The 21,466-nt window shown below is 43.2% G+C and overlaps 1 protein-coding gene across 1 annotated transcript in view; it reads right to left on the bottom strand.

Annotated features, from left to right (window-relative positions):
• LOC126137422 (tubby-related protein 4) overlaps positions 1-21,466 on the bottom strand; it is a 554,251-nt gene that overhangs the window by 136,864 nt on the left and 395,921 nt on the right. Inside the window, exon 3 of the mRNA XM_049915215.1 lies at positions 11,258-11,440. Within this exon, the coding sequence (XP_049771172.1) occupies positions 11,258-11,440 (183 nt within the window). The remainder of the gene's footprint in view (positions 1-11,257; positions 11,441-21,466) is intronic.

Here is a 21,466-nt window from a genome sequence, read left to right on the forward strand (position 1 = left end):
GTGCATTGATCCTGAGAAATCAGTACCCAGAACAAGCACCTCTGGCCGTTATAACGGCCTTGATACGCCTGGACATTGAGTCAAACAGAGCTTGGATGGCGTGTACAGGTACAGCTGCCCATACAGCTTCAACACGATACCACAGTTCATCAAGAGTAGTGACTGGCGTATTGGGACAAGCCAGTTGCTCGGCCACCATTGACCAGACGTTTTCAGTTGCTGAGAGATCTGGAGAATGTGCTGGCCAGGGCAGCAGTCGAACATTTTCTGTATCCAGAAAGGCCCGTACAGGACCTGCAACATGCGGTCGTGCATTATCCTGCTGAAATGTAGGGTTTCGCAGGGATCGAATGAAGGGTAGAGCCACGGGTCGTAACACATCTGAAATGTAACGTCTGCTGTTCAAAGTGCCGACCATGCGAACAAGAGGTGACGGAGACGTGTAAACAATGGCACCCCATACCATCACGCCAGGTGATACGCCAGTATGGCGATGACCAATACACACTTCCAATGTGCGTTCACCGCGATGTCGCCAAACACGGATGCGACTATCATTATGATATAAACAGAACTTGGATTAATCCGAAAAAATCACGTTTTGCCATTAGTGCACCCAGGTTCGTCGTTGAGTACACCATCGCAGGCGCTTCTGTCTGTGACGCAGCGTCGAGGGTAACCGCAGCCATGGCATCCGAGCTGATAGTCCGTACTGTTGCAAACGTCGTCGAACTGTTCGTGCAGATGGTTGTTGTCTTGCAAACGTCCCCATCTGTTGACTCAGGGATGGAGACGTGGCTGCACTATCCGTTACAGCCATGCGGATAAGATGCATGTCATCTCGACTGCTAGTGATACGAGGCCGTTGGGATCCAGCACGGTGTTCCGTATTACACTCCTGAACCCACCGATTCCATATTCTGCTAACAGTCATTGGATCTCGACCAACGCGAGCAGCAATGTCGCGATACGATAAACAGCAATCGCAATAGGCTACAATCCGACCTTTATCAAAGTTGGAAACGTGATGGTACGCGTTTCTCCTCCTTACACGAGGCATCTCAACAACGTTTCACCAAGCAACGCCGGTCAACTGCAGTTTGCGTATGAGTAATCAGTTGGAAACTTTCCTCATGTCAGCACGTTGTAGGTGTCGCCATCGGCGCCTACCTTGCGTGAATGCTCTGAAAAGCTAATCATTTGCATATCACAGCATCTTCTTCCTGTCGGTTAAATTTCGCGTCTGTAGCACGTCATCTTTGTGGTGCTGCAATTTTAATTTCCAGTAGTGCATTTTATCCGCTATTGTATGAGGAATATTTTTTTTCCACTTGTATTTTATTGCTTACTGCACCACCCCAATATATTTTAAGAAAGTCTGACCAATGTAAGTTGAAACTGCGGTTTAAATACGTCCTCTCTGCGGGTGACGCCCTGTAAATTCTCTTTTATTTTTAATGTAATTTTAATTTTTATTCTATTGACTAAACAACATATGATTCTTTTATATATAACACGACTTTACATCAAGTATGTGTTTCAGATGCTTAATAATACCTCGATAGTGAAATTGTGTGGCAATGAAACATACAAGTATATTTTAATCTAAGGAACAACAACTAGGGCTGCAGATTATTGTCATTCAAAAAATAAAGAAGATCACATGTAATGAAACAGTTTCTAAATTTGAGCCATATCTGATTTCACCATCTCATTACACATCACTTATTTTAAAAATTAAACAGTAGTAAAGAGTGCCATGTCTGAAATTAGTGACGGTTAACTCCTTCTCAGTTTCACTAGAGATTTTAGATAAGACTTAAGTGTCATAAAATATTAACGGCAATTACAATCAAACACCAAATACCAATTTCTGTATAAGCGCAAACATGAAAATTTTCACATTCAATTTATATCCGATTTCTGTTTTTATGTACATGTTGTGCTATCCACATTAATCTCTTTGGGCGGTTTTTTGAAGAGATTTTGCCGTGAGCACATTTAGAATTTTTGATAAAGTAAAACTAGTTCAGTTTGCTAGTAACGATCACTGTAGAAAACAGTGCTTAAAAATACCAGCAGCCACTTCGTTTAGTGGGACTTTTCTACTCATATTTCAAATTGTTACGTACGTGCTAACAACCCATTTCTTGATCAACTGCTGGTTTTTCTTTCTTCACTGTTCTCTAGAAGAGGAAGATCAAATACAATAAGCTAAATAAAAAGAAGACAAAATATTTCTAGAAACATTTTGTCGGACTTCGAGTATTTAAAGCAGACAAAAACACAGATACATAGTTTTCTACTATTACTGTTACAACAAGAGCAGTTGAACGGAATGGACAGTGTCTTGAAAGGAGGTTATAAGATGAACATCAACAAAAGCAAAACGAGGATAATGGAATGTAGTCGAATTAAGTCAGGTGATGCTGAGGGAATTAGATTAGGAAATGAGACACTTAAAGTAGTAGAGGAGTTTTGCTATTTGGGGAGCAAAATAACTGATGATGGTCGAAGTAGAGAGGATATAAAATGTAGACTGGCAATGGCAAGGAAAGCGTTTCTGAAGAAGAAAAATTTGTTAACTTCGAATGTAGATTTAAGTGTCAAGAAGTCGTTTCTGAAAGTATTTGTATGGAGTGTAGCCATGTATGGACGTGAGAACAGAAGAAGAGAATAGAAGAAGAGAATAGAAGCTTTCGAAATGTGGTGCTACAGAAGAATGCTGAAGATTAGATGGGTAGATCACATAACTAATGAGGAGGTATTGAATAGAATTGGGGAGAAGAGGAGCTTGTGGCACAACTTGACTAGAAGAAGGGATCGGTTGGTAGGACATCTTCTGAGACGTCGAGAGATCACCAGTATAGTATTGGAGGGCAGCGTTGAGGGTAAAAATCGTAGAGGGAGACCAAGAGATGAATACACTAAGCAGATTCAGAAGGATGTGGGCTGCAGTAGGTACTGGGAGATGAAGAAGCTTGCACAGGTTAGAGTAGCATGGAGAGCTGCATCAAACCAGTCTCAGGACTGAAGACCACAACAACAACAACAACAACAACAACAACAATTAGTACTACCACGACTGCTACTGCTGCTGTAAGTACTCGCTGATATCGTGTTGATAATATTTGCAATGAGACAACAAAATTTGTGGGCCTCAAATATGTAAACTTCCTATTCACGTAATAAATTTCGGGTATTTTCCCACAGAGATTAAAATATGTGATTGTTAGGCCACTGTATAAGACTGTTGGCTTCACAGATCTCAATGCACTGGTCAGCCAGAACATTATGACCACCGATCCACTATCGATACAAACCCATCCATGCGACAGCAGCGTCTCCTGGCCGAGAAATGACTGCTAGTCAAACACACACAAGGTGCATGTAGTATCAGTGAGAGTGCTGTCCGTGTGTAGAATGAGGAAGGTGTGCGATCTATCTCAGTCTGATCGAGGGCAGATTGTGATGGCCTGGAGGCTTGGATCGAGCATTTCGAAAACTGCGTGGCTTGTCGGGTGTTCGAGGAGTGCTGTGGTGAGTGTCTTCAAAATGTGGCGAAAGCGAGATGAAACCACGTCCAGACGTCGTGAAAGTTAGGCGCCCGTCCCTCGTTACAGATGTGAGATGTCGCAGGCTGGGCAGACTGGTAAAACAGGACATGCGGTGGAACTAAGATCAGTGTTCAATGCTGGGCAGAGCACAAGAGTGTCTGAACACTCAGTGCACCGAACACTCTCAACGATGGACCTCCACAGCCGATGATCCACGCAAGTGTCTATAGTAACACTACAGCGTCACCAGCTACGACTGAAATGGGCAAGTGACCATCGGCACTGGACGTTGGCGCAATGTCAGAACGTTGCGTAGTCTGATGAATGCCGATACCGTCTTCATCATGCTGACGAGAGGGCGCGAATCCACCGTCCATTAGGGTTTCAGCTCCTTCACGCCTGCACAGCGGGACGCAGACAAGCTGGCTGCGGCTTCGTAATGCTCTGTGGAACATTCACATGGACATCCATTGGTCCAGTGGAGCTCGTGCAAGGCACCATGACGGTCAAGGAGTGTCGTACACTGGTTGCAGACCACATACACCCCTTCATGACGATCAAGTTTTCCGATGGCAGTGGCATGTTTCAGCAAGATAATGCGAAATGTCACAAGACCAGGAGTGTAATGGAGTGGTTCGAGGAACAGAGTGGCGAGTTAGAATTGATGCGCTGACCCTCCAACTTGCCAGATATGAATCCAAACGAACACATCTGGCACATCTGGCATGTGACTGAACGTAGCGTCAGAGCTCATCCCCCTCCCCCCCCCCCCCCCTGAATTTACAGGAATTAGGTGACTTGTGCGTGCAGATGGGGTGCCATCTCCCTCCAGGGATCTACCAAGGCCTCAGCTTCCATGTCACGACGCATCGCCACTGTTATCCATGCCAAAGGTGGACATACCGGCTACTGGGTAGGTGGTCAAGAGTTTTGACTGCAACTATCGGCTATTTTCAACATTTTCCCCAATTTTTGAGTTTTTCGATTTCAAAAGAGCTGCTTTATTCAGACACCTACTTCTACATGCAATGAGGACATAATAAATTTTTAGAACGATAAAATATCTCCTGTTCGTAAGCACAATGAACAAAAATTAATCACCTCAAGTTGTCTTCACTGCAAAACACTGCAACACCGCGTGTAACATTCATAGTGTGTTAATTCTGCTAGGAAGAGTGTGCGCAAGTCTTTGCAGGTATGTCACGTCCAGCTGAAGACACTCATTGGTGACTGGATCTCGTGTAGTTGCCAAATTGCGGGCATACTCGTTGTTTCAAATAGTCCCAGACATTATCCATGAGACTGAAATCGGGTGAGGGTTGGGTTGTTTTGAAGGAGGAGACCAGACAGTGAGCTCATCGGTCTCAGCGGATTAGGGAAGGACGGGGAAGTAGTCGGCCGTGCCCTTTCAAAGGAATCACCCCGGCATTTGCCTGGAGTGATTTAGGGAAACCACGGAAAACCTAAATCAGGATGGCCGAACGCGGGATTGAATCGTCGTCCTCCCGAATGCGAGTCCAGTTTGCTGACCACTTCGCCACCTCACTCGGGATAGAGTGGCTTGACGGGTTCAGTCAAGGTGTGATAGGTTGCCTGAGTGTTGGTCACACCAGAAACGTGGCGCTTGTCATCCTGTGAGATGGAAGTGTGCACAGCTTACTCAGCATGAAAGTGTAGAAAGGGAAATACTCATTCACCGAGGATGTTTGACCGCTTAACTCACGGAGGAAATGATGCGGAGAACAACGAAGGCGATACGTCTGTTGTTAACCTCTCCAACCAAGAGCGGGAAGATGCATCTGAGGCAGCGCTGAAGAAAGTCCTTAATTTTCTCCAGTCCCGTGACGTCTACCAGTTTGGGATATTATTAGTGCAGTTGGGGATGTTATTAGTGAAATACAGCGGTGAATTCGCTTTACACAACTGAAGATGTCAGGCTAACTACCAGCCGTGTACTGGAGAAAGCTGAGCCATCGAAATTTAATACCTGAAGGGGCTACATTTATTAGAAGAAAGATAGGGACATTATTAACAGACCCTGGTTAACCAGATGAAGTGGTGATAAAATTAATGCCTTGTGCTGTCAGACCTCCGAGCGCTTTATCTTTATGGACTGTCGGAGAGGTATCCCTCTTAGGTCCACTGTTAAAGCAATCAATTCGCCCACCCACAGACTGGAAAAACATCTGGAAGGGTTATTAGCATCAAAACTAGGACATTGTGATCAGCATATTGTTAACTCACAGCTATTAGTTGAAACACCCAAGAAAATAAAAATAAGCCGAAATGGCGCAGTGGTTAGTCTAGACCTTGTGTCACCTTTTACAAAGGTACGGGTATAAGACACGGTGCACCTTTCCGCCGAACATTTTCCATCTGGAATCATGAAGTTGCTTTGTCATATTCCAACAAAAACGTACTTCTTCTACCACAACGAATATTATGAAATGTCGGATAGCACAGCAGTGGGATCATCTCTGTCTCTGGCAGTCTCGAATTTCTTCATGAGCAGTTTGAGGAGCCGGTTCTGAACTCGGCGGCGTTGCATCCGTCTTGCTTCCTAATATACGTCGATGACACATTCCTGACATGGCCTCACAGTGAAAATGAACTGAAGCAATTCGTCGATCACATGAACGGTGTCCATCCCAACACTAAATTTACTATTGAGACGGAGAAGGATAGCAAACTACCGTCGTGGATGTTTTAGTTCAGTGGAAGCCAGGAGGCCGGCTAGGTCATTCGTTGCACAGAAAGCCAATGCGCACTGATCGAAACTAGAAAGCGATAGTTTTCACCACCCACTACACAAGAAATGGGTCCAGAATACGCTAGTACACAGAGCAAAGGTTATTTCTGACGATGCTCATGTACAGTCTGAACTGAAGCATTTGAGAGACGTGTACAGAGAATGGTTGTGGCAAGGGAGACATTAGAAACGTTTTCAGGTGCCACCGAAGAAGAACGCCTTGTGAATAGGCAGAAGAGGCCAAACCAGCGGATTTCCTCCAATACTGTGGGGCAACAAGCAGCAGGTTAGAATGTCTGCTGCAGAGATACGGACTGAAACCAGTATTCTGATCCGCTCCCAAGATACGAGATATACGCAGCAGAGTCTTGTGCCAAGTACAAACGACATATCAAGTGAAGGGAGTTTGATAAGTGGGCCATAGCTGATCATTGCCTGAAAAACAGACGCAAAATATAGTTTGAAAAGACGAGAATCTTGAGTATGCATCAACTTATTGGGATTCCTTTATAAAGAAGGCAGCTGAGATTAGAATAAACAGCAGAACTTTTAAGAGGGACCAAGGGTAAACTTCTAGTACGGCGTGGAGGCGAGCACTTGATGTCAAAAGGAAGCGACGGGGGATGATCCTTAACGCTTGTAGGGAGGCAGGGAGCGCCAGATTCAAACGTGGTGCCGTGGCGGGCCGGAGCTGCCATGAGCTGTCCATTTCGCCTTCCGCGCATGCGTCATTTCGCCGCCCTTTGATTGGTACCACAGACTGAAATCGTGCCTGTAACAGCAGAGAATGGTACCAGCCCCGGCAGTCAGATCTAGAGGTTTTTTTTTCGAATTGACGTGGCTTGAAAACGGAGAAGATTTTCTTCATCTCAGTTCACTGAAACCTGAATGACTGAGCCCAACACATGATATGAACAGCACTGTCAAAACATCAGGTAACGACCTGAACTACATCCTCTACCAACTGCGGGTTAAACGCCAGCTGGTGCACTAGACTCCTTGCATAATTTGGAAAGGGACAAACTCGTGATTCATCGAACCACACTAATCGCTTTCAGTCAGTTAATGCCCAGCTTCTGTGTAGTTTGTCCCTATGAAAATGTGCATCCCCTACGAGAAATGCTCTTTTGTGATGTACCCGACTCTAATAATAGTCCACTGCATCCAGCTCCTTTCCCAAAAATCGCTCAGAAACTAGTTGAGATGGACCTACCTTTATAGACAACAGTTCCTGTCTGGTTTGAAGCCCGTTGTTATTGGCAAGAAGTGACTCTTGTCTCCGATCCAGGAGACATCGAGAAACAACGCCAGCATACGTCTTCATGGCTCCAAAGACCCCAACTGTCTAGAAGAACATGGTGTCAACTGAACAGAATACGATGTGGCTGCAGAAGAATGAAGTCCCCCATGTACAAATGGGGGCTCTCGGGCACCCCACTGTGTGACTGTGAAGCATCAGAGTAGACCATTGGCCACGTTATAGAGGAACGTCCCAAGACATGTTTCAGTGGGGACTGGACAGATATCATCAATGGTTCTCCAACAACATTGGTGTGGTTAGACTCTCTTGACATCACTCTGTAAGGTCAGCTGAGACCAGTAGCTCTTGCATATTCCCTTTGTACCTCATCGTGTAAATATTTCTGTGAATTCTATCCATATTATACATAATAACAATTGTCTCCAGTTACAATCAGTTAGGATCTTTTTACTACCGTTGTTCTTATGTCATGTTACACAGCTGTTGGTGATACACCATCCGTTGTGGACGCGTTGTACAATCCGCAACGATACATCAACAAACTCTGTATTTCCATTGACGATATGGTCATGGGCAAACTGTTGTGACTAGGCAAAACGTCTTTCGTCCAACCACACTAGTTGGTTCTTTGATTGCTCTGAGAGAAGGCTCATTGAAATTGAATACATGAAATGTTAGTTCACTTTCTTACATAATGGAATAAGAGATTTACTTAACTTTGACACAGGTCTGTCACAGGATTGCTTGACAATTTAGAATTGTCATTGACTATTAAAGCACCACCTGATGCACTAATTAACAAACTGTTTTCTTGAGGTACACTATACAACATTTTTTTAAAGTACAAGTTGATCAGAAATGTAGACAACTCGTTGGTCCTACTTTGATGCGGACTGTTGTAGTTGAGGTCACGAACTGAGCTGAGCTCTTTCAAGTTCAACACAATCTTGACATCAGTGTGAGGGCGCTGCTATACTGAGAGGGAGGCGTGGTCTTATTGAGCGCCTACCACCCCCGTTGCGCATTGCAGCGAGACCACGCCAATGTCCATGGTATCGATATGTGTTGCCAGCTTTGATGTGGCACTGGAATCTACAGACTATACCACCCAAACTCTTTCTGCCATTCCATCACACACCGACATCGAAGCACCTTACTGCGCTGGTTCCACAGAAATGACAGGCACATACACGCCATTGAAGTTCCATGCCTTGGTGGGTTACATCACCTTCTGGTACCAGTTATTCACTATCTACAGAGCTCCAAAGAGGAGGAGTGAATAGCATTTTCTGTTGGGAGCTTATCTGCTGTGACTTTTCCAAGGTGTTTGGTTGTGACAATCACAAATGGATGATGATTATTCTTGTGGAAACACTTCTTAAAATAAGTTTTAGAAAAGAGTAACTGCGACACCATGCAGCTGCTGCTCGTAAGCAGCTGGAAATCGCCCTGACTGCTGTCAAGTAATTGGGAGCTGCTACAAATGGTTGTGTTGGAACAGATACCAAGAGTCATGATAACTTCAAGTACTATCTTCTCCTATGGGTACTGTTTACTCTGCAGCAAGTACAGGGTCTGTCATTACTCGTACACTTGACTTTGATTAGCGCATCACTAATAGGTCAAGATGTCCTGTACAGGGGAGATAGGGCTAAGTAGGACTCAGGTTGTTACATCCATCTCTCTAAGTGAAACGTATGAGGGGCTGTCTTCCAATGAAACCTAAACCGAGCCAGTGAGACTCGCTTCATCTCTTGGGAAATCTACTGCATCGTGCGTCAAAAGGAGGTGAATGCAAATGGGTAGGGGTCTGTTGTTGGCAGTTCAAATGTACAGTGCATAATGGCACCTATTAGGGAAATGGCAGCAACAGATGGGAAAGAACACCATGTGCACGCGACGTGCGTATCTGGAGGCCTCATTCAGCGTCTTGAAGTGGGTATTCCGGCAGCCATTGATGAAACAGGGTGGAATGAACTACAGATTATGCCGCACGTTGGAACAAATGATGTCTATCATATGGGTTCTGACGTTGTACTTGGATGATGCCAACGATTAGCTAAGAAGGTTGGGAACACCAGTGTTGCTCACAGAGTTTCAACAAAGCTCACAATCAGCAACATTGTTCCCAAAACATACTTCTTCCTATTCCTCGACCCTCTATTACCACCTAGAGTGTCAGGCAGCTTCACCGTTTGGCGATGTATACTGAAGTGAAAGTACTTGGTGATCAAAAAGTCAGTATAAATTTGAAAACTGAATAAATCACGGAATAATGTATATAGAGAGGTACAAATTCACACACATGCTTGGGGTTTTATTAGAACCAAAAAAATACAAACGTTCAAAAAATGTCCGACAGATGGCGCTTCATCTGATCAGAATAGCAATAATTAGCATAACAAAGCAAGACAAAGCAAAGACGATGTTCTTTACAGGAAATTCTCAATATGTCCACCATCATTCCTCAACAATAGCTGTAGTCGAGGAACAATGTTGTGAACAGCACTGTAAAGCATGTCCGCAGTTATGGTGTGGCACTGGCGTCTGATGTTGTCTTTCAGCATCCCTAGAGATGTCGGTCGATCACGATACACTTGCGACTTCAGGTAACCCCAAAGCCGATAATCGCACGGACTGAGGTCTGGGGACCTGGGAGGCCAAGCATGACGAAAGTGGCAGCTGAGCACACGATCATCGCCAAAAGACGCGCGCAAGAGATCTTTCACGCGTCTAGCAATATGGGGTGGAGCGCCATCCTGCATAAACATCGTACGTTCCAGCAGGTGTTTATCAGCCAGGGTGGGGATGATGCAATTCTGTAACATATCGGCGTACCTCTCACCCGTCACGGTAGCAGTTTTGCTGTCCAGCGCCATCTGTCGGAGATTTTGTGAACTTTTTTTTAGGTTCTAATAAAACCCCATGTCATTTCAAGCATGTGTGTCAATTTTTACCTCTCTATCTACATTATTCCGTGGTTTATTAAGTTTTCAAATTTATAATGACTTTTTGATCACCCTGTATATACCAAAATTCAGTTTACTTAACTCGTTCCTCTGACTCCCACGAAGACGCCCATGTCTTTGTCCATCCTAAGTAGCTACCTCTCCTACTCTTGTAAACTGGCATCAGAAGTGGGATAGCCCAATTTCTGTCCAAAGGGAGGCCGCAGTGTTACGGGTCCGTCGAATCAAATGGCTCTGAGCCCTATGGGACTTAACATCTGAGGTCATCAGTCCCTTAGAACCTAAGGACATCACTCTCATCCATGCCCGAGGCAGGATTCGAACCTGCGACCGTAGCAGTCGCGCGGTTCCGGACTGAAGCGCCTAGAACCGCTCGGCCACCGCTGCCGGCATCGTCGAATCAGGGAGGCCAATGTCATGTTACAAAAACATCAGGAAAAGGAAGGAAAACTGGCTGGTCTACATCTTCAGAAGGCAGTGCTTAGTCCAGCTAGGAACTGAAGCGACAAAAAGGGACGAAAAAGGAAAACATCAACTAACGAGCCCTGCCATGGAGGATAGTGGTAACTAAGTGCAAGTGAAGAGCAAAGCAAAACATAGAGACAGGTGGTCACGTACCTTGCCTGTACCTGACACAGATCAGATGATGATTATGATGACGAATGAATGAATGGTGATGATGATGATACGAAATTGTTTCTGCGAAGCATTCAGAACTTACCTGGTAACAAATAAGCGCCATTCGTCCATCATGCGACCAAGAAAAGTGGGTGACAGGAGTGTTACGGTCATTGATGAGTTCGATGCTCCACCTTCCTTCGTACTTGATCCATACAAAAATAATCCCTGAGCTGTCACATGACGCTAGCTTCTGATACGGTTCATTCCACTTGACCAGGATAACCTGCAAAACAAACAGATTCCGAATTACAAAAAGAATTACATCAACACTTTTATTGTACACTCAAAGAAAGCAAAGACTTACAAGGGAATTTTCCGAATTACATGAACATTTTTATTGTACACTCAAAGAAAGCAAAGTCTCACGAAAAAGGAATTTTCCGAATCTGACGGGAATCGGTAAATGTGATTTACATGTACAGACAAACAAACGATTACAATTTCAGAAAAACTTGAGGATTTAGTCAAGAGAAAGAACTTCACAAATTAGCAAGTCAATAATGCGTTTGTGCAAAATGGTTCAAATGGCTCTGAGCACTGTGGGACTTAACATCTGTGGTCATCAGTCCCCTAGAACTTAGAACTACTTAAACCTAACTAACCTAAGGACATCACACACATCCATGCCCGAGGCAGGATTCGAACCTGCGACCGTAGCGGTTCCAGACTGTAGCGCCTTTAACCGCTCGGCCACTCCGGCCGGCTTAGATAGTCAAAATCCCGATCTGGTTGGAGGGTCATGCCAATAATGCTCCAAACATTCTCAATTGGGGAGAGATAAGGCGACCTCGCTGACCAAGGTAGGGTTTGGCAAGATATGCAGTAGAAACTCTGACCGTGTGCGGGCGGACACTACTCTGCCGAAATGTAAGCCCAAGCTTGCCACGAAGATCAACAAAACAGGGCGCAGAAGATCGTCGACGTACCGCTGTGCTGTAAGGGTGCCGCGGATGAGAACCAAAGAGGTTCAGCTATGAAATGAAATGACATCCCAGACCATCAGTGCTGGTTGTCGGGTCGTATGACGAGCGACATTCAGGTTGGTGAATGTAATTCCACCTTCTGTCTGGAGTATGGGACTACATTTGGTCAACATCCAATGACACAATACCAATCGCCGTTATTTACTTTTTTATTTGTAAGCTACCAGTTTCGACGGTACATTACGTCATCTTTAGGCGTATACAGTGAAGGTTATAACACAACAATAAGTAAATACTAAAATTAAAATACAGAGCGTATTGTCTAAAAGATGCAAGTGTTGCATATTAATTTACGAAATTAAAATATATACAGTGAAGGTTATAACAGAGAAATAAGTACATATTAAAATACAGAGCGAATTGTCTAACAGATGCAAGTGTTACATATTAATTTACACAATTAAAAGAACTCAGTCTTAATTAAAATCTACATGATACTACGTAATATGTTCCATCAGAAATTAATTGGTTATTCATGCATATTGTGAAATCCTTAGTAACCTAATGGAAGTGTTTATAAAACAGAAGTGTCACAGTAATGCAACGATCAGTCCGGTATATCCGTTGTCTGTAAAAATGTATGGTTATACATGACAGACTCTACCGGTTTTGTCAGAAAGTGGGTGTTGTGTGATGTCCTTAGGTTAGTTAGGTTTAAGTAGTTCTAAGTTCTAGGGGACTGATGACCATAGATGTTAAGTCCCATAGCGCTCAGAGCCATTTTTTTGTCAGAAAGTAAAAGACGGGTAAAGTGACCGATTAATCATATGTAAAATAAGTAACAGGATCATATATATCAGGTAAAGTAAAGGTGTATACTATAAGCTATGGTGCTATTTATAGTAGATATACATAAAGGAACGATACCTTTAAAGTCATTACAACTATGGAAACACCATAGCTGTACTCAATGGTTATTAAACAACATTCAACAAGGATGAACCAAAAGAACACTATAGGATAATGACTGTAAGAAGTAAAAAATAAAAACACGAAAAGTAAAAAAAATAAAATGGAAACGTATGTCCACCCATATGATAAGACAATGGACACCACAACCGAAAAGTGGGTATTACGTATGTTAACTTTTCAAAAAACACACCCTTTTCAACAAGAAGACATGGTTTTTATGTTTCTATTCATATGAACACTATTTGGAAGATGGAACCCACATCAGTTGTTTGGGCAGAAAATTCCTAACATCATTCTTCTGGGGAGTATCTATGGAATATTGTTCTGTTATAAGCTTCACTGTATATTTTTTAATTACGTAAATTAATTATCAACACTTGCATCTTTTAGACAATACGTTCTGTATCTTAATTTTAATATGTACTTATTGCTGGGTTATAGCCTTCACTGTATAGGCGTGAAGATCTACATATACATGGTTACTCTGCAATTCACACTTAAGTGCCTGGCAGATGGTTCATCGAACCATTTTCATACTACTTCTCTACCATTCCACTCTCGAATGGCGCGTGGGAAAAAGGAACACCTAAATCTTTCCGATCGAGGTCTGATTTCTCTTATTTTATTATGATGATCATTTCTCCCTACGTAGGTGGGTGTCAATAAAATATTTACGCATTCGGAAGAGAAAGTTGCTGATTTAAATTTTGTAAATAGATCTCGCCGCAAAGAAAGCCGCCTTTGTTCAGTGACTGCCACACCAACTCGCGTATCATATCAGTGACACTCTCAGCCCTATTGCGCGATAACACGAAACGAGCTGCCCTTCTTTGCACTTTTTCGATGTCCTCTGTCAATCCTACCTGGTAAGGATGCCTCACCGCCCAGCAATATTCCAGCAGAGGACGGACAAGTGTAACGTAGGCTGTCTCAATAGTGGGTTTGACGCATCTTCTAACAAGGGAACCTCCCCATCGCACCCCCCTCAGATTTAGTTATAAGTTGGCACAGTGGATAGGCCTTGAAAAACTGAACACAGATGAATCGTGAAAACAGGAAGAAGTTCTGTGGAACTATGAAAAAATAAGCAAAATATACAAACTGACTAGTCCATGCACAATATAGGTAACATTAAGGAGAATGTGAGCTCAGGAGCGCCGTGGTCCCGTAGCTACCGTGAGCAACTGCGGAACGAGAGGTCCTTGGTTCAAGTCTTCCCTCCAGTGAAAAGTTTTTTATTTTCAGTTTACGTGACAAACTCTTATGTTTTCATCACTTTTTTGGGAGTGATTATTACATCCACAAGAAAACCTAAATCGGGCAAGGTAGAAGAATCCTTTTACCCATTCGCCAAGTGTACAAGTTAGGTGGGTCGACTACATATTCCTGTCATGTGACGCACATGCCGTCACCAGTGGCGTATAGAATATATCAGACGTGTTTTCCTGTGAGGAATCGGTTGACCTATGACCTTGCGATCAAATGTTTTCGGTTCCCATTGGAGAGGCACTTCCTTTCGTCTATTAATCGCACGGTTTTCGGTGCGGTCGCAAAACACAGACACTTAACTTATTACAGTGAACAGAGACGTCAATGAACGAACGGACAGATCATAACTATGCGAAAATAAAGAAAGTAAATTTTTCACTCGAGGGAAGACTTGAACCAACGACCTCTCTTTCCGCAGCTGCTCACACTAACCACAGGACCACGGCGCTCCATAGCTTACACTGTCCTTTATGTTGCTTACATTACACATGGACTACTCAGTTTGTATATTTTGCTTTTTTTTCATAGTTTCTCACAACTTCTTCCTGTTTTCTCGATTGATCTGTGTTCAGTTTTTCAAGGCCTGTTCACTGTGCCAACTTATAACTAAATCTGGCGGGGGTGCGATGGGGAGGTTCCCTTGTAAGTGTTCTGCCAACAAAGTGCAGTCTTTGTTTCGCCTTCCCCACAATATTATCTACGTGGTCTCTCCAATTTAAGTTGCTCGTAACTGTAATTCCTAGGTACTTAGTCGAATTGATAGTCGATTTGTGCGATTTATCGTATACTCAAATTTATCGGATTTCTGTTAGTACCCATGTGGATGACCTCGCACTTTTCTTTGTTTAGCGCTAATTGCCACCTTTCGCACCATACAGAAATTCTCTCTAGATCATTTTGTAATTGGAATTGGTCTAAGGGGATTGCTCAGATTATCACCTAGATCATTTATATAAATCAGGAACAGCAGAGGACCTATGACACTACCTTGATGAACGCCAGATATCACTTCTGTTCTATTCGATGATTTGCCGTCAATGTATCGTCGAAACTGGTAGTCTAAAAACAAAACGTAAATAAAGGCGATTGGTATTGTTTTACTGGATTCAGGTTGGTATCCCACCGCTGTCGGGAGCGTCTCCAGGTACTTTGGAAGCGAGACTCATCAATGAAGGCAGTTTTACCCCAGTCAGTGAGATTCTAGGTCGTATGTGCCCGACATCGCTGCAAACTGGTTTGTTGCTGTACGGAAGTCAATGGTAGTTGGCACAAGGGGCGCTGTGAGCTGAACCCCATTTCTGTGAGCCCCCTGTTAATGATCGTTGTGCTCAGTGAAGTACAGTGGCGCGTCGCATCGATGATAATCCTGAATCCGGGGCTCTGAGCGCCTCGCTGGCGATTGCTCAGTCCTTACTTACTGTCGTCTCTCTAGATCGACCACTTCTTTCTTGACGCTGGCTTCGGCCATGGCTCACCCATTCCTGCGAACATCGTTGAATAGTATCATCGCTTGTGTTCTAATGTTAGGCGATTCGACGATTACCAAGACCGATTTCTTTGAGCCCAACTACGCGTCGTCCTCTCTCAAATGCCGATATGTGCAAAGTTTTGATCATGGCTGCTTGGTTCAGTGACCGTTTATAAATTAAAATTGAAACAAATGAGCCCTCGGTCACAATTTTTTAGTCTTATTAACCAGGTTTTAACACTTCTAAGAGTGCCTTCATCGGAATTTAGACATTGAAAGTGGTCTATAACATAATTAAAAATTTGTGGGAAAAAAAAATTTTTTTTAGACGGCCTTGGGAGAGCCAGTCCTGACAAAACTCTACCATCTGGTGAGCAAGATGTATGAGACAGGCGAAATACCCTCAGACTTCAAGAAGAATATAATAATTCCAATCCCAAAGAAAGCAGATGTTGACAGATGCGAAAATTACCGAACTATCAGTTTAATAAGTCACAGCTGCAAAATACTAGCACGAATTCTTTACAGACGAATGGAAAAACTGGTAGAAGCCCACCTCGGGGAAGATCACTTTGGATTCCGTAGAAATATCGGAACACGTGAGGCAATAATGACCTTACGACTTATCTTAGAAGAAGGCAAACCTATATTTCTAGCATTTTTAGACTCAGAGAAAGCTTTTGACAATGTTGACTGGAATACTTTCTTTCACATTCTAAAGGTGGCAGGGGTAAAATACAGGGAGCGAAAGGCTATTTACAATTTGTACAGAAAGCAGATGGCAGTTATAAGAGTCGAGGGACATGAAAGGGAAGCAGTGGTTGGGAAGGGAGTGAGACAGGGTTGTAGCCTACCCCCATGTTATTCAATCTGTATATTGAGCAAGCAGTAAAGGAAACAAAAGAAAAATTCGGAGTAGGTATTAAAATCCATGGAGAAGAAATAAAAACTTTGAGGTTCGCCGATGACATTGTAATTCTGCCAGAGACAGCAAAGGACTTGGAAGAGCAGTTGAACGGAATGGACAGTGTCTTGAAAGAAGGATATAAGATGAACATCAACAAAAGCAAAACGAGGATAATGGAATGTAGTCGAATTAAGTCGGGTGATGTTGAGGGTATTAGATTAGGGAATGAGACACTTAAAGTAGTGAAGGAGTTTTGCTATTTGGGGAGCAAAATAACTGATGATGGTCGAAGTAGAGAGGATATAAAATGGAGACTGGCAATGGCAAGTAAAGCGTTTCTGAAGAAGAGAAATTTGTTAACATCGAGTATAGATTTAAGTGTCAGGAAGTCATTTCTGAAAGTATTTGTATGGAGTGTAGCCATGTATGGAAGTGAAACATGGACGATATTAGTTTGGACAAGAAGAGAATAGAAGCTTTCGAAATGTGGTGCTACAGAAGAATGCTGAAGATTAGATGGGTAGATCACATAACTAGTGAGGAAGTATTGAATAGGATTGGGGAGAAGAGAAGTTTGTGGCACAACTTGACCAGCAGAAGAGATCGGTTGGTAGGACATGTTCTGATGCATCAAGGGATCACCAATTTAGTATTGGAGGGCAGCGTGGAGGGTAAAAATCGTAGGGGGAGACCAAGAGATGAATACACTAAGCAGATTCAGAAGGATGTAGGTTGCAGTAGGTACTGGGAGATGAAGAAGCTTGCACAGGATAGAGTAGCATGGAGAGCTGCATCAAACCAGTCTCAGGACTGAAGACCACAACAACAACAACAGCATATAAAAAAGTGTAAGTACATTCCTTTTAAATATTTTGTGACTAAAGCCCTTCTGGCCTGTTATTTATTTTATACGTGACATGTAATTACTGTCTCTGTCTTGTATCGTTAGTAAGTACTTACACTTTTTTATATAAAAATATTTTTTCTTTCCGCAAATTTGTAATTATGTTATAGACCACATTAAATGTCTAAATTATGATGAAGGCACTCTTAGAAGTGTTGAAATCTAGTTAATAAGACTAAAAAATTGCGAACGAGGGCTCATTTATTTCAATTGTAGGCGATATATGCATATATTTATCACCTGTCTGTTTGGAGGCGTAGTCACTGTCCAACTGAGTACAAGGGATGAAATTCGCAGAGATTTTATACAGACGTATCGAAATGTCGCCTGCTTACTATTCTTGTCAGCTGCGCGGTGAAACTTCGCTGCAGCGACACACATTCATCCACCGGCCGCCAAAGTTTACAGTTTCGCACTGTCCGTTGATACCTGTATGAATACCAGTTTGTGGCCAATTACCGTAACTCCTTCGAGGTACGTCTTTTTTTGTCTTAGACCGTATATTGAAAATGTGGTATTTGGTTGAGACATGAAGTCACCAAACCGTAAAAATAATTTATAAATTGTTAATTACAAGCTTACGTCACGAAAAATATTTCAAGCCGGACAGAATACTTCAAGCCCAAAGGACAAATGTGCATCAGACAAATGGGATAGCAAATTTTGATAGTACATTGGAGGAGACAGGATAAAAGTATACAACAGAAAGAGCAGTAGGAGACGCTCTCTTTTTAACACAATATCAATTTTCGAGCAGCTTTTATGATGTATGGGGTAGCTGCTGTATGATCTTGTGTGATAGGGTGTGATACAACTTCGCCGGCTTATACGTGACGCATGAGCTGATCGGATTTATTTCATAAAATACGGACTACACATTAAATCCTCAATAAATTAGTATTAAACAGGGGAGAGAAATAAACTGACAACGCAGTTCATTTGTTGCATTCTGAGGCCGTCCATCACAGAGGTTTCCGTATTTATGCCGTATCTCCTTAGGAATTATGTCGTGTCTTCTCTCCTTAGCGATACTATGAACGCTTGATGAGCCTGGAATTTCGAAAAACTTTTTTTTCATATATCTAGTATAAACTATTCCTCGAATGTTGAAAAGCTATGTTGAAAGTATCAGGTTTAAGAAAGTCGTTTATCCGTCGGGTAGTGACGAAAAATGGATATATTTTGAGAATCCTTAGCGTCGTAAATCATGGGTGAATCCTGGCAAACCATCGACATCCATTGCAAGACCAAATCGTTTTGGAAAGAAGACAATACTCTGTGTTTGGTGGGATCAGAAGGGTGTCATGTATTATAAGCTGCTAAAACAAATGGTTCAAATGGCTCTGAGCACTATGGGACTTAACTTCTGAGGTCATCAGTCAACTAGAACTTAGAACTACTTAAACCTAACTAACCTAAGGACATCACACACATCCATGCCCGAGGCAGGATTCGACCCGCGACCGTAAGCGGTCGCGCGGTTCCAGACTGTAGTGCCTAGAACTGCTCGGTCACACCAGCCGGCGGTGCTAAAACCTGGTGAAACCGTTAACACAGATAGCTACCAACAGGAAATGATAGCTTTAAATCGAGCTTTACCTGAAAAACGACCGGAATATGGAAAAAGGCAACACAAAGTCATTTTACTCCTTGATAACGCCCCATCACACACTGCGAAACGGGTCAGGGAAACGATCAGGCCGTTCAATTGGGAAATACTAGGGCATGCGGCTTATTCTATAGACTGGGTTTCGTCAGATTATCATGTATTTGCGTCATTGGGACACTCTCTCGCTGAACAACTCTTCAACTAGAATGAAAATGTACGGAAATGGCTCGCCGACTGGTTTGCTTCAAAAGAAGAACTGTGCTTTTGGTGTGACATTCATAGCTACATCTACATCTACATTTATACTCCGCAAACCACCCAACGGTGTGTGGCGGAGGGCACTTTACGTGCCACCGTCATTACCTCCCTTTCCTGTTCCAGTCGCGTATGGTTCGCGGGGAGAACGACTGTCTGAAAGCCTCCGTGCGCGCTCTAATCTCTCTAATTTTACATTCGTGATCTCCTCGGGAGGTATAAGTAGGGGGAAGCAATATATTCGATACCTCATCCAGAAACGCACCCTCTCGAAACCTGGCGAGCAAGCTACACCGCGATGCAGAGCGCCTCTCTTGCAGAGTCTGCCACTTGAGTTTGTTAAATATCTCCGTAACGCTATCACGGTTACCAAATAACCCTGTGACGAAACGCGCCGCTCTTCTTTGGATCTTCTCTATCTCCTGCCGGAGAGGTCGGAGAAACGTATAAATAGCAATGGAGATTATTTTGAATAAAATATTGTTTATCAGTTTCAAATAACGGACCTGTATTTATTGCACCCAAATTTGGGTTTCATATACATGGTATAAATAAGAGGTGTTCATGCATATGTTTAGCCTGAGAACCGCGTCTCAATGCATTTATTGAACTTTGGGTTTAAAACTATTTGTCCCAGTCTTTGTATACGTTGTTGATGGTAGGTATGTATCTACTGTTTCGCTAGTACTCTGCACTCTACAGTCTTCTAATATGCATTTCATGGCCAAATTGAAGGGGCGTTATTGACTCTTCTCCGATGTGTCCCGTCACTCCTTCCTTCGCTTCTATTGTGGCCGAAAACATTGGCCAGCTAATACTGACTTAAATGTCTGACTTTCTCACAACTTTCTATCCTCAATGATAAAATTGTCCGTGTTAGGATGATACCTGTCACACAACTTTAACCTTAGCGAGACCGAAGCTAGTTGCTTTCAATAAATAAGAGAGACGTTAATCGTCAAGTCAGTATCTCTTTTAACAACACGGTGCTCACAACACCAAAAGCATGCCAAATATCTAGGTGTGACCTTGGACAGAATCTTATCTTTCAAACAACATGTTACGAATACCGCCTGAAAGAGGAGGATATATGACAGCTACACAGGGAACTTCGGCAAAAGCTTTAAGAATTTCAGCAGTGACCTTAGTGCACTCTGTAACCGCATACTGCGCGCTGGTCTGGTTGAGCAGTCGTCATTCCGAAATGATTGACGTCCAATTACATACTGCAATGAGGATGGTAACTGGGTGTTTCAAGTCTACTAATGTATGACTTCCCGCACTCGGCTAGACTCTCCTGCGCATACGGGAAGCAGCTAACGAATACAAGATAATCTGAACAATCCTCCGCCGGCCGGTGTGGCCGACCGGTTCTAGGCGCTTCAATTTGGAACCGCGCGAACGCTACAGTCGCAGGTTCAAATCCTGCCTCGGGCATGGCTGTGTGTGATGTCCTTAGGTTAGTTAGTTCTAAGTTGTAGTTCTAAGTTGTAAGTAGTTCTAAGTTGTAGGGGACTGATGACCTCAGATGTTAAGTCCCATAGTGCTCAGAGCCATTTGAACCATTTTGAACAATCCTCCAGGACATACTCGGACATACTCCAGCTGGCTAGAAATTTCTACTACGCCAAAACCCACACTGGCGTCTTGTCAACACCTCGTTGCCAAATGGTTCGAATTCTGGAATAAAACCAACCCCTGATACCAAGGTGACTTAATAGATCCATCAGAAGTGACCAGTGCTTTTGCAACCCATCGCAATATATGGAAAATTTTTAAACAGAATCTGCATGGGACACGGTATTTGTGCAGAAAACCTATGCAAGTGGAGCAAACGTCCAACAACAAACTGTGGCTGTGGTGCTCCAAGCCAATCCATCCACCACCTTATCAAGGAATGTGAACTGAGAGAGAGCAAACCTTGGTAAGCCAATGGAGTACT

Source organism: Schistocerca cancellata, chromosome 1 (assembly GCF_023864275.1).
Source record: "Schistocerca cancellata isolate TAMUIC-IGC-003103 chromosome 1, iqSchCanc2.1, whole genome shotgun sequence".
Lineage (NCBI taxonomy): Eukaryota > Metazoa > Arthropoda > Insecta > Orthoptera > Acrididae > Schistocerca > Schistocerca cancellata.